The sequence below is a fragment of the Syngnathus typhle genome, linkage group LG10 (assembly GCF_033458585.1).
Source record: "Syngnathus typhle isolate RoL2023-S1 ecotype Sweden linkage group LG10, RoL_Styp_1.0, whole genome shotgun sequence".
NCBI classification, from domain to species: Eukaryota; Metazoa; Chordata; class Actinopteri; order Syngnathiformes; family Syngnathidae; genus Syngnathus; species Syngnathus typhle.
Window position 1 is genome coordinate 5,168,388 of NC_083747.1, and position 15,249 is coordinate 5,183,636.

At 44.1% G+C, this 15,249-nt stretch overlaps 1 protein-coding gene across 1 annotated transcript; it reads left to right on the forward strand.

Annotated features, from left to right (window-relative positions):
• Positions 1-5,354: 5,354 nt before the first annotated feature.
• On the forward strand, positions 5,355-11,429 carry LOC133160720 (IgGFc-binding protein-like). The gene is made up of 12 exons (XM_061288679.1): positions 5,355-5,979; positions 6,075-6,639; positions 6,915-7,483; positions 7,558-8,104; positions 8,184-8,383; positions 8,472-8,607; positions 8,687-9,009; positions 9,075-9,654; positions 9,734-10,317; positions 10,403-10,954; positions 11,024-11,295; positions 11,360-11,429. Exons 2-12 carry the CDS (start codon positions 6,123-6,125, stop codon positions 11,397-11,399), a joined length of 4,320 nt encoding a protein of 1,439 aa, XP_061144663.1. The 5' UTR covers positions 5,355-5,979; positions 6,075-6,122; the 3' UTR covers positions 11,400-11,429.
• The last annotated feature ends 3,820 nt before the right edge of the window (positions 11,430-15,249 follow it).

Below are 15,249 nucleotides of genomic sequence, written 5' to 3' on the forward strand. Positions count from 1 at the left end.
CTGTTATGGTTCTCGCGACATTCTGCACCCAGACAGGATGCGAGCATAGCCTCCTTCACGACGTGTCTTCCTGGGGGACCCATTACTATCCCGTTAGTCCAAACATCTCAAGTCCGACGTCTGTCAGCAAGATGGTGGTCACCAACTCCAATCAGGAGACGGCGGTGGAAATCTATCTCTCGGGGGATGTAGTCTTTGATGGAACTTTATACTCTGAAGGAAGTTACCTCAAGTTGCATTTAGGGGTGTTTGAAAGCATCCAACTCCAAAGTAGTTTCAGCCTTTCTGGCTCGGAGATTTATGCCCAAGAATCAGTAGGTGTCATTGTTGGTTTTACCTGCAAAAACCACTTATTAGGGGATTGCATTTATGGATTTTCTCAATTTAAACCGGTCTCTCTCTGGAGTTATGAATACTTTGTCCCTCAGCTTGTAAATTCTGGAAGGAGTCCCAGTCTCCTGTTGGCTATGACAAACATCAACTCTAGCCTGGAGATCACCACTAACAATGGGCAGAAAAGTGTGCCTTTAAGGAGAGGGGTTATGAAGACCATCCCAGTTTTGGCCTTGGATGAAATTCATGTCGTTAGCGACATTCCACTTCAGCTACTTTATTACAGACATGACCTTGAGCAGCGGGCTTCAACTCTAACAGCGCTGTTGTCTGTGGAAGAGATCTGCCAAAATGGGCCAATAGTTGATGCCGAAAATGTTACTTATGCCAATGTGGGTCACCGTCTGAGCACTTTGAACAAAAAGCTCTATCCATCGCTCTGTGAAAAAAGTGAGTAGCCTACTGTATCATATATTTTTATTGTATGTGCTAACCTATTTTTTTCCTCCTCCTCCTGTTAGAAATATCTTCCTGTAATGACTTGCACTGTGGTCACAAAGAGCAGTGCTCCTTTCGAAATGGACATCATTTATGTTCCTTGAAGACTAAAGTATGCTCTGCATGGGGTGATTCTTATTATCGCACCTTTGATGGAAGACATTTTGTTCTCCTGGGAAATTGTAGTTATACCTTAGTGCAGACCACTTGTCCAGGCATAAATGCTTCCACTCCACTACAGGTTAATATCGCCAGAGCATATTTGAATAGGGCCACTGTCTCCAGCATTCAAAGCTTGGAGATCAAAATCCTTGGTTTTAATATTTCCATGGTTAAAGGAGAGCGGAATCAAATCAGGGTAAGATAGAACACTATTTTCTCAAAGAAAAAATGACCTTCCTGAATGTGTGAACTCACTCTTTTGCTTTTTAAATTTATAGGTTAATGGACATAGCAAGAACCTGCCAGTCATCTTGAATAACGGAATCCTAAGAATGTATCCAAGTGGCCCTGGTGTTCTTCTGGAAACTTCCTTTGGCATGAGTCTGCTGTATGACTGGGTTCATAATGTTCAGATTGAAGCTGGCCCAGAGCTGCATGGACTTCTGTGTGGTCTTTGTGGAAATGCCAATGACAGCACTTCAGATGACACAATCATTCCCGATAGTACTAATATCTCCAAAACTATGGATTCCACCCTCCCCTGGGTGTTGGATGGCAACGCAGCTGCATGTATTCAAGAATGTGGAGATGGCCCATGTCAAGCGTGCAGTCGCACACAATCTTCTCCGGGCGTAAATGGCAACTCCCACGAGAATAATTGCACTTTGCTGAAGAGGAAGGATGGACCTTTTAGTGGCTGTCACTTGTATATTGATCCCGAACCCTTTGTTCATAGTTGTGACAACATCCTGTGCCTCAGTGGAGCTGCCAGGTCGCTGTGTAAAGTGTTTGCAGCTTATGCCAACATCTGCCAGAGGCTCGGGGGCAGCATCCAAAACTGGAGAGCAATCACAACGTGTTGTAAGTTACAAACAGCTTCATATTTACCTTGTTTAATTAGGAGTAAATGTTTAATCTTTTTTTTTTCTTTCCCAAACAGATCCAACTTGCCCGATAAACAGCCATTATGAGATGTGTGGGTCAGCCTGCCATGCAACATGCGGCAACCCAGATCCCAGCCACAACTGCTCCCTCCCTTGTTTGGAATTGTGCCAGTGCAACAGGGGATATCTGCTAAGTAACGGCAAGTGTGTCTCGCCCAGTGAGTGCGGTTGTGTTCAAAACGGCTCCTATTATCTCCCCTCGAAGACCTTTTGGATGGACCAGCAGTGTCGGGAGAAATGTGTCTGCCAGCCACAGTCCAAGACTGTTAGGTGCACTCTGTCTCACTGCCAGGCTGGAGAAGTCTGCAAGGTTTTAAATGGAGTCCTCGGCTGCCACGCTGAAGGACGTGGCCTTTGTGTAGCCAAAGGCAATCATGTCACCACATTTGACGGCAAGAAGTTTGAAGTTCATGGAAACTGTAGTTATCTGCTCACATCACACTGTACCACACGAGGCTACCTGCAAGACTTCAGTGTCAAGGTTCAAAAACTCGTCAAGACGGGAGCTAATGTTTCTTCTCGACATGTTGAGATGTCTGTTCCTGGTTATTCCATTGCGATGTCATATGAATGGCACAGCAAGGTTATGGTGAGTAGGATATGCTGCTTCTAAGTTTTTTTTTGTTTGTTTTTTCAATATATTCATTGGTAATCATTATTTTCTTTTAGGTCAATGGTCTGCTGCTGAAGCTTCCTTCCATTTTGAGCCAAGGCAAAATAATGCTCTATCTAAAAGGACAGTCGGTTTGTTTAGAAACAGACTTTGGTCTTGTCGTGACATACAGCCCAGTCATTTTGACAGTCACAATGCCCGAGGTCTTTGCTGGTCAACTTTGTGGACTTTGCGGGAACTTTAATTATAATCTACAGGATGACCCAGTAGCACATGATTCTGATATTAGTCAAGCTGTTCGATATTGGCGAACTAGCGGTGGTCAAGAATGTTGGGATTTGCCCATGAGCACATCTAGCTGCACTCCACAAGAGCAGGATACTTATCAGGGAGAGAATTTCTGTGGAAGGTTACTGGATCCTGAGGGCGCATTCCAGAGCTGCCATAAAACCGTGGATCCTCAAATTTTCTATGATGACTGTGTTCATGACCTCTGCAGTGGTAACCAAACGACCCTGTGCCAGATTCTGTCCGGCTACGTAGCAGTATGTCAAGAAATGGGCGCCAGTGTGGACGAATGGCGAGATTCAAAATTTTGTTGTAAGTCATCAAGTAGAATCTTGCCTGTAGGTGTTCTGTTTAAAGTTGGTTGGAATAATTTACTGTCCTTCTCTTCCTCAGCTGCCACATGCCCGTCCAAGAGTGAATACCGCCTCTGTTCTACTCGCATGTTTGCCTGTGCCCATAACCCAAGTCCTCTTTCAGAAAGATGCCAGGAAGGTTGTTTTTGCAAGTCTGGCTTTTTCCACAGTGGTGGGGAATGTGTACCAAATTCTGAATGCGGCTGCAGTCATAACGGTATTTACTATGAACTCCATGAAAAATTCCACCCTGATGAGAACTGCCTTCGGTCCTGTGCGTGTGTGGGCCACAACGTCGTGCAATGTAAAAGTAGCACGTGTCCAACTGGAACGGAGTGTGTCATCAAACATGGTCGCCGTGCATGCTATGGCATTTATTTGAAATGCACCCTCCTGGGTGGCAAACACTTGCAGACCTTTCATGGAGGTTATTTTGATTTGAACGTGGCAGATTTGCGTAAGCCTTTATTCCAGATCTGTGATGAACCTGGGCTTTCTGCTGCCATCCTGAAAGACAAGCTGCACCTTAAAATCCATGACCTCGACATAACGCTGTCCAAGGAGCTTTTGGGAAAAGTTGAGGTAAATGGCTTCAAATTTTCTCAATTTTCTTTCCCCATATTAATTGAATGTGCTGTTTTCTTGCAGATAAATGGTGTTCCGAAGAACTTACCCATTTATATGAAAAGTGTGGCAGTGTTGCTTTCTGGACGGCTGACCCGTATCATCGCTAAAGACACTGGCGCCGTAGTCACCTTTGGAGGACCTAATTTGATACAACTGACAATTCCAGCCACGCACAAAAGACTTTGTGGGTTATGTCAAAATTCCACGATGGTTGCTACAGACTACCAACGGAGTCTGATGTCGGCGGATTCCACTCGTACGCCTCCCTGGTGCTTTTCTCCCACCGGAACAAACTGCCCGACTGACTGTCATGACTGTTTCTTATGTGACTCCATGATGGAATTTGTATCAGATGGCCTCTGTGGCATGTTGCTTGCTCCTGAAGGCCCATTTGGGCTTTGCCATTCCACTATTGACCCAATGCCATTTTTTCACAACTGCGTGAAAGATTTGTGCGGGTCAAAAAATAAGGAATTGTTTTGTGACAGTTTGAGGCAATATGCATTTGTCTGCCAGGAAGCCGGAGTGAAGGTCAAACCATGGAGGGGGGATAAGTGCGGTAAGCTTTTTCACGCTTCCTTTTGTGAAGTCTGTAAATGCTCGTAGCTTAATTATCACTAATTGCTGCTTTTAAGAAGTTACATAAGATGACCTGTAATGCCCGACCCATATATAAAGCACCTCTTCCCAACTCTCTTTTTCTCTCCCGCAGCACTTTGGTGCCCTGAGCATTCCCACTACAACATATGTGTTGGTGCATGTTCAGAGTCCTGCGCTATGTTATCTGATGTCCCCTGTCCATGGCCCTGCAATGAGGGGTGTCAGTGTGACGCTGGATATGTACAGAGTGGGAGTGGCTGTGTCAAACCTGACCAATGTGGATGTCTCTACCTTGGGCATTACTATGAGGCAAGTCATCAGATTTTCTCATTCAGGCTGGTCATTTTTATTCACTTATTGCATCTAAATATAAACGGAACTAAAGATGTTGCCCAATTTTTCTGAAGAAGTTTGAAACTTGTTGGTCTAACTAAAGTTTTTATTTATTCTTTTATTATTCATTGGCTGGGTCTGATGTGCTAAAATGCTAATCATGTCAAGTTGTGTGTACATTGGACTTTAAACAAAAGTATTGCCATGCATTTTTTTTCTTCTACAAAAGTAATTTGTCTATTGCCCTTTAGATTGGGGACATTTTGTGGAATGCGAAGTGTTCCAAGCGGTGCAACTGTTGCTCCACTTCTACACTGTGTTGTAGAGCAGCCTCTTGCCCCAAGGGGCAGAACTGCGTACTTAATGAAACTTGGCACTGTGCAGAGAAAAAAAATAAGCCTGCCCTCCTCATCTTTTTACTTGGCATTTCTCCATGTGGCCCTTTTTGCACTGTGAAATCTTTTTCTCTGCTCCACTACACTTGTTGTACTGCATCCCGCATTATTTAATTCAAGGGGATGCTATCTTCCTGTTGAACTAGTTCACTTTATACAAATTATGACCGAGCTGCCTTGCGGCGAAAGCGTCAGACTGAATCTAAATTGATGTTAAGGCATATGAGATATGTGTGCAATCCCCGTCCCCTCTTCTCTCAGCGTTCCTCTGCCCAGTAAATAGCCATTACGAAGCCTGTGGGACAGCCTGCCCTGCTACCTGCGAGGCCCGCTTCAATTCCGTCTGCACTGCAGCATGTGTGGAAGGATGCCAGTGTGACCCCGGGTTTCTTCTTCACGGTGGCACCTGTGTGACCCCATCCCAGTGTGGCTGTACATACAACGGACGCCATTACCGCAACAACGAAACCTTTTGGGCTGATGAGGCGTGTACCCGACAGTGCATCTGCAACGGCCAGATCCAGTGCCATGATGCTTATTGTCATGATGATGAGTGTTGTGGTCTTGAAAATGCAGTCAGAAGCTGTGTGCGGCGTAATTATACCAAGTGCCGCTACAGTGGTCATCGTGTGCTCACCTTCGACAAGCGCGAATATAATTTCCTTGGCACCTGCCGGTATCAGTTACTGGGCATCTGTGGACAACGGCAATGCCTTGATGTCATCAAAGTTGATGTGCAGACGGATGCATTTAATCAGTCAGCGCAAATTATCTGGGTTAGCATAAATAACCAACAACTACAACTGGACAGCAGCAATCAAGAAAGCATCGAGGTAAGGCTTAATTATGCTTTTCCTCCAGTTACATTCAAGCAAATGTTTTTTGGGATTAATGAAATGCTGACTTGAACAATTTTTGGCACCTACAGGTTGATGGTACAAAGAGGAAGATTCCGTTTAATGCCAACGGAACTACAATGGTGTTTTCTTTAGGGCTGCGTACTTATGTCTCGTCGACATTCTTCTTGTTAAGTATGAGCAAAGAAGGGGTGATAGTCATTCATCTCTCCAGTAAATATGCCAATGCTACTTGCGGCCTGTGTGGTAACTTCAATTTGGATCCTGCTGATGACCTCACAGCGAATGGCACACAAGAGCATCTCACTCCAGAACAATTTGGAAATGCTTGGAGAAGCGGACAAAACCAGTGGTGTGTGGAAGGTTGTCTAGGTGGAAGTTGTCCAAATTGTTCATCTGAAGCTTTGGACCGCTTCTCTGACCCAGCGGCTTGCGGGAAGATTCTGGAAGTTAATGGACCGTTCAGACACTGTCATAGCAAAGTGGACCCTTCCGGCTTTTACAAGAGCTGCGTCAGTGACCTGTGTCTTTATGGAGATGTGCAGCCTGCCCTGTGCCGTTCCTTGGCAGAGTATGCTGATGCCTGCCTCCATCGCAGGGCTGTAGTTGATGCGTGGAGGAGCGCTGACTTTTGCTGTGAGTATTAAACCCGCTCAGCATCTCTCTGTGTTGCCACCAAATGTGATTTTGGTGTTAGTCAAATTATCCCTGCATGAACTTTGTCAAATTCATCAGCATAATCCATTACATCTAATAGCTCTGTTTTGCACATCAATCAAAAACTAATTTTTAAACTGCCGTGCAAATTGATTAGGAAAAAGCCATATCCTCGCACCCAGCCGCTAGATGGTACTCGTGCTTCATTAGTCACCGTGACCTTCTCTTGACTTTTGCCCGTGTTGTCTCTGCAGATAATGCATGTCCGTCCAATACCAGCTACAACGCAAGTCACTCACCTCTTGACATTTGCCTCGGCGGGCTCAATATGACAATTGAGATCCCGCCAAACATTGGGGAGGACTGTCTCTGTGGGCCAGGTTTAGCCCACAGTGGAAGGAACTGTGTCCATCCAGCCAACTGCGGCTGTTGGGACAGAAATGGAGAATACGTCTTGCCGGGACAGGAGAAGTCCACATGTGAGCAACGGTGTGTTTGTCATCCCGGTGGAAACTGGACTTGTGTTAACGTGTCATGTAGCCAGGATGAAGAATGTACGCTTATCAGCGGTATTGAAAGTTGCCACCCCAAAGCTAAAATGGCCGACTGCCATATTAACGGATCTCGGTTGAGTACATTTGATGGACACGTTTTTGAATTTAACGCCTCATGCAACTACACTCTGGTTCAAATGTGCAAGAATCTGACTGTGGCGCCACTTTTGATTGCTGTGTATGGTAACCATGGTGAAGTCAAACAGATTTACCTACAAGTCAATCATATGACCTTGAAGATGTCAAGTGCTCAACCTGAAGAAATTCAAGTGAGTAATGGCTGTCACGAAAAGTTTCATAGTCTCTATCTGTAATTTTCTTTGATTTGCTTTTTTTTTTCCAGGTGAATGAAGTTCAAATGAACCTTCCATTCTCAGGGAACAATGTAATTGTGGATCAGAAAAATCAATGGAGGACTATCAAGGCTGCACATCTGGTGGAGATTATTTCTGACCTTCGCAACTACGTCGAGGTCAAGCTAGCAAATACTTATAACCAGACATGTGGCCTCTGTGGGAACTACAACGACGATCCCTCAGATGACATGCAGCTACCCAATGGCACTGCTGTCTCAGATCCTGCCGTCTTTCAGCAATCATGGCAGATGTCAGGCTGCAACGAAACATGCGACAGCACCTGCCAACGTTGTCGATCCCCTGTGCCAGAGTATACCTCTGACCTGTATTGCGGCCTTCTTATCCAGCCAAAGGGACTATTCTCCTCTTGTCACAACTCAACATGCCCTCAGAAATATTACAACATGTGCCTGACTAACCTCTGTCTTGCAGAGGGACAAAAGCAAACTTTATGTGAGGCATTGGAAGTGTATGAGGCGGCATGCAAAGTAGCCGGCGTCAATGTTGACCCTTGGAGGAACATCACAGGTTGTGGTAAGCCCTTGGCTTTTTTTATCCCCCCCTTTCCTTCAATGATTTTTTTAATACTGTTTTCATTTATATACCTTTATAGAGCAAAAATGCCCGCAGTTCAGCCATTTCAGTCAGTGTGCCAACAGTTGCTCCGCCCTCTGTCCTGAGATCGGCGTTGCTTTGCAGTGTCCCAAACACTGCGAGGAAGGATGCGAATGTGATGCGCATCACTTTTATAACGGCCAAGCCTGCGTCCCAGCGGAGGAGTGTGGCTGCATGCATGAAGAGAGGAGACTGAAGGTTTTAATTAAGATACTAAATATACATTTCAATACATAGCAGAGGAAGCATGTTTTCTAAAAAGCCAACGCTTAATTTTTAATTACAGGCCTCTGAAAGCAGACTTCTACAAAACTGCACTCTGAACTGCACCTGTGGGCCTCCACTTATTTGTGAGGAACACAAATGTCCACCACTGCACAGTTGTACGCTTTTGGATGGAATAGCTGGCTGCCACAAAGATGGTGAGCTAGCCCCATGAATTGTATTATCACAGCGGTTTTGTTTGGCAAATAATTTTCAGTTTCAAAACTGTTTGATCAGAACAAGACAAAGATCCCTGTGAGGCCAAGTGTGACAACTCAACTGAGCGGTGCTACCTGAGCAACAGTGAAGTAGTTTGCCAGAGACTCCCGGGTCTGTGTTGGAACTGGGGAAGCCAGCACTACCACACCTTCGATGGATTCAACTACGACGTCCAGGGTACCTGCACCTATCTGCTTTCAGGCAGCAAAGGTTCAGCAGGTGGAGCAACACCTTTCATGGTCTCAAAGAAGAGTGACTGCAAAGAAGTGTCCTCCACGCAAGAGCTGACCGTACAAGCGTATGGGTTTGTTGTCACATTTGCTGACAAGGATAGCGTAAATGTAAGTTTCTTAATATTTAACAAGTGTTTCCTTATTTCCGTGACTAATATCCGCTTGAATTCCAGGTAAACGGTCAAGTAAATTACATCCCGGTTACTCTGCTTGGGGGTAAGATTGAGGTTTCAAACAAAGAAGGCATAACACGGCTGAAGACTGACTTTGGGCTGCAGGTAGTGTTTGACTGGAATAACACAATTCTTCTAATGCTGGAGCCCAACTATAAGGAGATTGTCTATGGTTTGTGTGGCAATTTTAATAGCCATCCCCAAGACGACTTTGCCTTATATTTCGACGGATCCCCTCCCGCTAACACCAGTGCGGAGTTGGCTAAAGCTTACCGTGTTTTTGATGGTGAACGTAACTGTTGCACTGGTTGTGAAAAGAAGCCATTGGATAACAATACGTTACTGGAAGATATGCCGAAAGGAGTCGCATTCGCTCAGAAAAGTCACTGTGACGATCTTCTTGATCTAACTGGACCCTTTGCACATTGTCACAGTCATGTTAACCCGGACTCCTTTTATCAAAGTTGTGTGGCTGACCTCTCGCAAGGAAGGTCTCCAGCTTCTCTCGAACAAGCCGCAACATCCTATTCTGTCATTTGTAAAGAGTTTGAGGACTACGTGCCCCCAGAGCCGACAGTCGGTAAGTATTTTCATCAAGGTTCATGTGTTTGTGAAATGTTGGGACTGTGAAATGAATGCTGTACAAATTTATTTTTCAGATGTTAGATGTCCGCCAAACAGCCATTATAAGACTTGTGGCTCCGCCTGTCCTTCAACTTGTCACTTGAAAGAGAGACTCTGCATTGCAGTTTGTGTCCAAGGCTGCTTCTGCAACCCTGGTTTTATCAGTAGTCCAGAGGGTTGCGTCCCACCGAAGCAGTGTGGTTGCACAGACCCCACAGGCAAATACCACCGCCACGACTCGACTTTCTGGATCCCAGATGACTGCGGCCAACTTTGCATCTGTAAACCAGGAGGTATTAAATGCAAACCAGCTCAGTGCCCTAAAGGAACGTTCTGCAAGAGACTCCCCAACAAAAGAATGTGTCAAGCTGACAAATCGCTGAACTGTAGTATTGTCAATGGGCGGCACTTCACATCCTTTGATGGACATCATTATGACTTTAGGGACAACTGTGCATGTATTTTAGTTCAAACAAACGCCAATGTAAATGGATTGGAACCATTCAGAATCACTATCTCCGACTCAAGTTGCCACAACAGATTGTTTCACAGCCAGACTCTAACACTGACCATCTACAATTTGGAGGTAGTAGTTGGCAAAGACCCCAATGAAGTTCTTGTGAGTACCCTATTATTATTTGAGATGCATTTCCTGTTTTCAATTTTACGCGTGAAATTACAATCTTTCGATTTTCTATTCTCAGGTCGATGGACTACATAAGGTTCTACCATACTCGCACCATTCAGGCCGTTTCACTGCCTATCCAACACCTTCATCTCTAGTTGTTCATGTTGATATGGGATTGCAGGTGATTGTCTATAAAAGTGTCACCATGGTAGTTGTCCTCCCGAGCAGTTACGACTCGTACGTCGGCGGTCTCTGCGGGAATGCCAACTCTGATCCTTATGATGACCAAATGATGCCAGATGAAGAGGGAGCTGAAGATACACTGAAGTTTGTTCACAGCTGGAGGTTGGGAGGAGCGATGGCTTGCAGGTCAAGCTGCACTTCCAGACCAACTCGTGTCTGTCAACTCAAAGGCAGTCTGCACGTCTCCACTTTCGACGGGCAGCAGCTGAGCTTGGCTCCGCAAACTCCTTACAAACTAATGGCCCTTTGCGACCAAACCAATGAAAATTGGTTCAGCTTCATTTCTTACTATGGACACTGCTACGGGAGTGGTACCAGGCTTGTCACGGTGTTCCATGTCCTCCTTGTGGGATTCTCAGTTGTCATCCAGGATGGCATTGTGGAGGTAACATTGCATGATAAATGTTTGTCTACTGTTATTTTGGTTCTAATCAGTCCACTGTCCACATTGCAGGTGAATGGACAGCTTGTGCCTCTGCCTTACTCTTTGCCTATAGGGGTGTCCTTGTCATTTGGCGTGCCCAATGACAAGTCCGAGTTGGTGGTGGTTCTAAACAAGGACGAAGGACTGGAAACAGCGTTGGAAATGAAGATCGGCATCACTTCTGCCATGATCAAGGCAAGTCCTTGGTACACTGGAAACTTATGTGGAATCTGTGGAAAAATAACTGACCCCTCCTCGGATACACTGGTCAAGCCTTGGGCTCTCCCAGATTTTCAAGGCTGGTAGGTAAACTTTGTTTTGTACAGGCAGGTTTTTGTAATTTTAACTGTTTGTTTTACTCCACAGCCGCGAACTCAGAATTGGCAGCGTTGATCTCAATTGGTGATGTACATTAAAAATGTATTTTTTGAAAAGTCATTGCCACTGTCGTTGTTTTTGATTGATCAATACGGCTTATTTTTTTGTATAATTTAAAGGGTTGTCGATGCATTTTCCCTTTTTCAAATCGAACAAAAAAAAAAGAACTTACTGAAAATAAATTTTGCTTCCAACTTAAAATAACTTGCTTCTAGGAAAAACCCAAGTCCTGTTGAGGTTAGGGGTTACCATTTCTTACCACAAAATGCAAGCTAGGGAGCAATGTCAGGGAGATGGGCAAATATGATGTGACATAATTTTGCCATTCCTACACTGATAACAGTGTTGGGCCTTTGCATTGCAGATGTTAATGAAGGCAAATCAGATCCCAGTGACAGAGTTGCCTGTTCAATGTCTGCCACAGTAAATTGCGTGTTTGCTATCTGGACTGCAAGTAGCGATAAAAATGTCATTGTGTTTACATAATATCCATTGGGCTTTTAAGCAGCTCGTCTCCTGTCTTCCACATCCGCAATTGTTCAATTTGTAGCCTTTATCAAGTCAGTCTCCATCATGTACCGTACGTCCAAGTTGGCCCAATGTCAACTGAAATTGGCTGCTCACAAAAGGCCTTACAAATATTTTCCATCACGTGGCTGTCCTCCACACAGGGTGCAAGTCTTATTTTTACCCCTTTGTTGGTTCTGAATGATGCAACTGCCACTGAATGATGTGAAAGTGTTTCCTGATTACCATTTTGATTCCCGTTGTGTGTGTAACGGCATTGGCCTCTTATTTTTTTTCCTCTACTGCCCTAACACTGAATTGGATGTTTGTGGTTTGTGTGCATGATGAGTTCTGTTCCTGCACAAACAAGTCCTACTGTGAGCTTTGCAAAGAGGATTGAGCATTACAACCATGTAAATAGGCTACAATGATAGCAAGCACCTTTTCAACATATTGCATAGTGAGAAGCTACAGTTAATAGGTTAGCTTAGCTGGCGCTGAGGGATTTGAAACACATCGTTTGCGACAGTCCTGGAACTTTCCTGACATACGTCATATAATACCAAGACTGTTTCTAGTACCTTGCAAAGCTGAGAACTCATAGTTGTTCATTGCTGATGGTTGCTTATTGGTCGAGCAGCTATAATCAACTTTTGAGGATCCTTAAAATAAATAACATAAATAAGATCAGATCAAGCAAAATTTATCAACAGAAATATCATTGCCACTGATCTGAGGCAACACTAACCAGGACTACAGTTAAAATCTTACCTTCTTTTACTCCATGAACTCTGCTTTTATTATGTAAACTGAATTTGACCTCTCACATAATCAAGTGCAGATCAGGAAGCAATGGGACAGTGCTATGACCAGTCAGCCGCTTAAGCTCTTAACAGCGACAACTAAACAAGGACTCCACAGAGCCCTTTTAAAGGAATAGGGTGTGTGATTTTTAATTGCATTTGGTCCAATTTAATTAATAGCAGAGAATCCTCTATGGTAATTACTGATTAAAAAGCAGGTGAGGCTGACAACGCATGGCCATCAAAAGCGACCAAGCTTGCAATCCAATCACTGCTTGTCATCCAAGGACATTTAACACTCATTGAGGTGCAATTTTCATTCAAGTCCAAACCTGAAATTCTTTTTTCCCTGGGTCCATACCATAGTGAATTAATTTTTTTTTATAATAATGGGTGTCGCTTTCCCCCCAAACTGGACACGAAATGGCAAGAAAATATACTGTTTTTACACCGCAGGACCACATGTAAAGTTAAATCGGTGAACCAAATAAGGAAATGTATAGTAATATTTTTGTTGCTATTTAGTATCAAGTTTGTTCTGATCGTTCTTTTCAATTTTCTAAAGTTTCAAGTCATGGCTGTCATTCACAAGGGATAGGTTCCTTTTTATTGACCCTTAATTAAGCAGCCCTTTCTTGTCTAACATCTCCATCTAGTGGAGAAGGAGATTGCATTGTCTTTAGCACAAACCTCACACTGCTGACACTCACATTTGGTTGTGAAACGTGGGCAAAGTGTAATCAACTTATGTGCTTTCCTCCACTTTTAAATACAAAAAAACCTATGGGGTTTTGGAGTGCCTCCATTGTCTATGTTGCTAAATAAGGTAACTCTTATCTCGGTAAAGGCATCCAGTGTATTGGAATTCATTGCACCTCATGTTGAGGCTAGTACAGGGGTGGGCAAACTTTTTGAATCGCGGGCCGAACTGGGTTCTAAATTTGGACCGGAGGGCCGGACCAGGAGCAGATGGACGTAGGCGTTGTGTGAAGTCATATAAGCGACCTGTAAAGGTCATTGCATAAAAGATCTTGGCCTTTAGTAGGTAGTAAAGCATGGATATTCCAAACAATTTTTTTGAGAACAAATGCATTTATTAACAGCATTAGAAAAATAATAATTCACTAAAAAACTGCTATCAGTGATTCTCATAAAATACGACACTGTTATTATGAATAACAATTTCCATCACTTCAGTGCCTGCAGGTCAGATTAATGAAAAATGTTTATCTTATGAGATCACATCAAACGGCAAACATTCTGACCAAATATATCATCTTGAAGAATCGGTGAAAGCATACATCCAAATAAAGTAATCAAAACAGCAACACGGTGAGGGGTATCTGAAAATCAGAGCAGAGTTTTAACTCGCAAACACCTGGTAACAGAGGTGAGGAAACGGGAAACACCTCCTTAAAGTAAGCCTTAAGAACTTTACAGGTTAAGATTAGTCGCAAATAGGTGGTGCATCAATGTCCTTGAGCATCCTGCATTGTTTGAAAATGAGAATGGTCGCTAGTTTCAATCCCTGCTATGTGTACAAATCATATTCAAAATGCATTTTTTTACAATAAACTTGAGAGCCTCCCGTTTATTTTCAGTGGGAACAGTGTTGTTGGTCTCCCTTTTTTGCTAGTGCGTCATAGTCTGGAGTAAAATTTGTTGTGGCAATTCTTAGGCGAGATCCGAGGTGTTGGTCCGTTTACCTTGATCTGTGACGGGTTGATGTTGATGTGGCTGAACGTCACGTCGCGTACGTCGAGCCAAATTGGCCACTCTTTTTTAACATTCGGCACTCACTTCTTTTTTTCGGGCCACTCATTTTAATGGAAGGATTCCAGGGGAAGGTTTGTGGGTGGCTTTAGCGCAAAACTGCATCTGAAAGCTCAGCGCGCGAATTATAAGAATGCGGTCGTCAAAGCCCACGCTCTAAATTCGGGACTGATACGAATAGAGCGAGAGTGCGCCAAGTCCGTACTACTACGTACACGCACTTGTGAGTGTGCACCGAGCTTTCTGACACGGCTTCCGGTAGTAAATGCGCAGGCGAGCGCTTCGCCATCTACTGGGAAAACGCAGTCATTGCAGGCAAAATGACCAAAAAAAAAAAAGTTTAATAATACAATTTGTTCAGGGTTGGCGGGCCGGATTAAACGGTCCCGTGGGCCGGATGTGGCCCGCGGGCCGTAGTTTGCCCACCCCTGGGCTAGTATATGAGCTGTCAAATAAAATGTTGAAAGTTTGTAGGATGAAAAGCCTGAGTGTTTCTTTGAAACTGTATAGATCATCTGAACGCCCCAATAAAAAAAAAAATGAAATCCCCCTGAGGAGTAAATGGCTTGTCAATCATGCTAGTTTAAAATCCCATGCAGATGTTTCATTGGCTTAAGTGCTCTTGACGTGTGAAGGCCATGGGAAATCATTCCCATCCTTTTCCACACTCATCAAACTATTCACACAAAGGTTATTTCATTAGCCTCGACATCATTTCGGCCCCAATCAATAATCCTGACTCAACTATATACTGACTCATATTGTACGGGTTGTCTAGCCAGCTCTATATTTGCT

Coding starts and splice junctions, on each gene's coding strand:
- LOC133160720 (XM_061288679.1), top strand. CDS start 6,123: ATGGTGTTTTCTTTAGGGCTGCGTACTTATGTCTCGTCGACATTCTTC. Junction 6,640..6,914: donor GAGGAGCGCTGACTTTTGCT/GTGAGTATTAAA, acceptor TTGTCTCTGCAG/ATAATGCATGTCCGTCCAAT. Junction 8,608..8,686: donor AGCTGGCTGCCACAAAGATG/GTGAGCTAGCCC, acceptor CTGTTTGATCAG/AACAAGACAAAGATCCCTGT.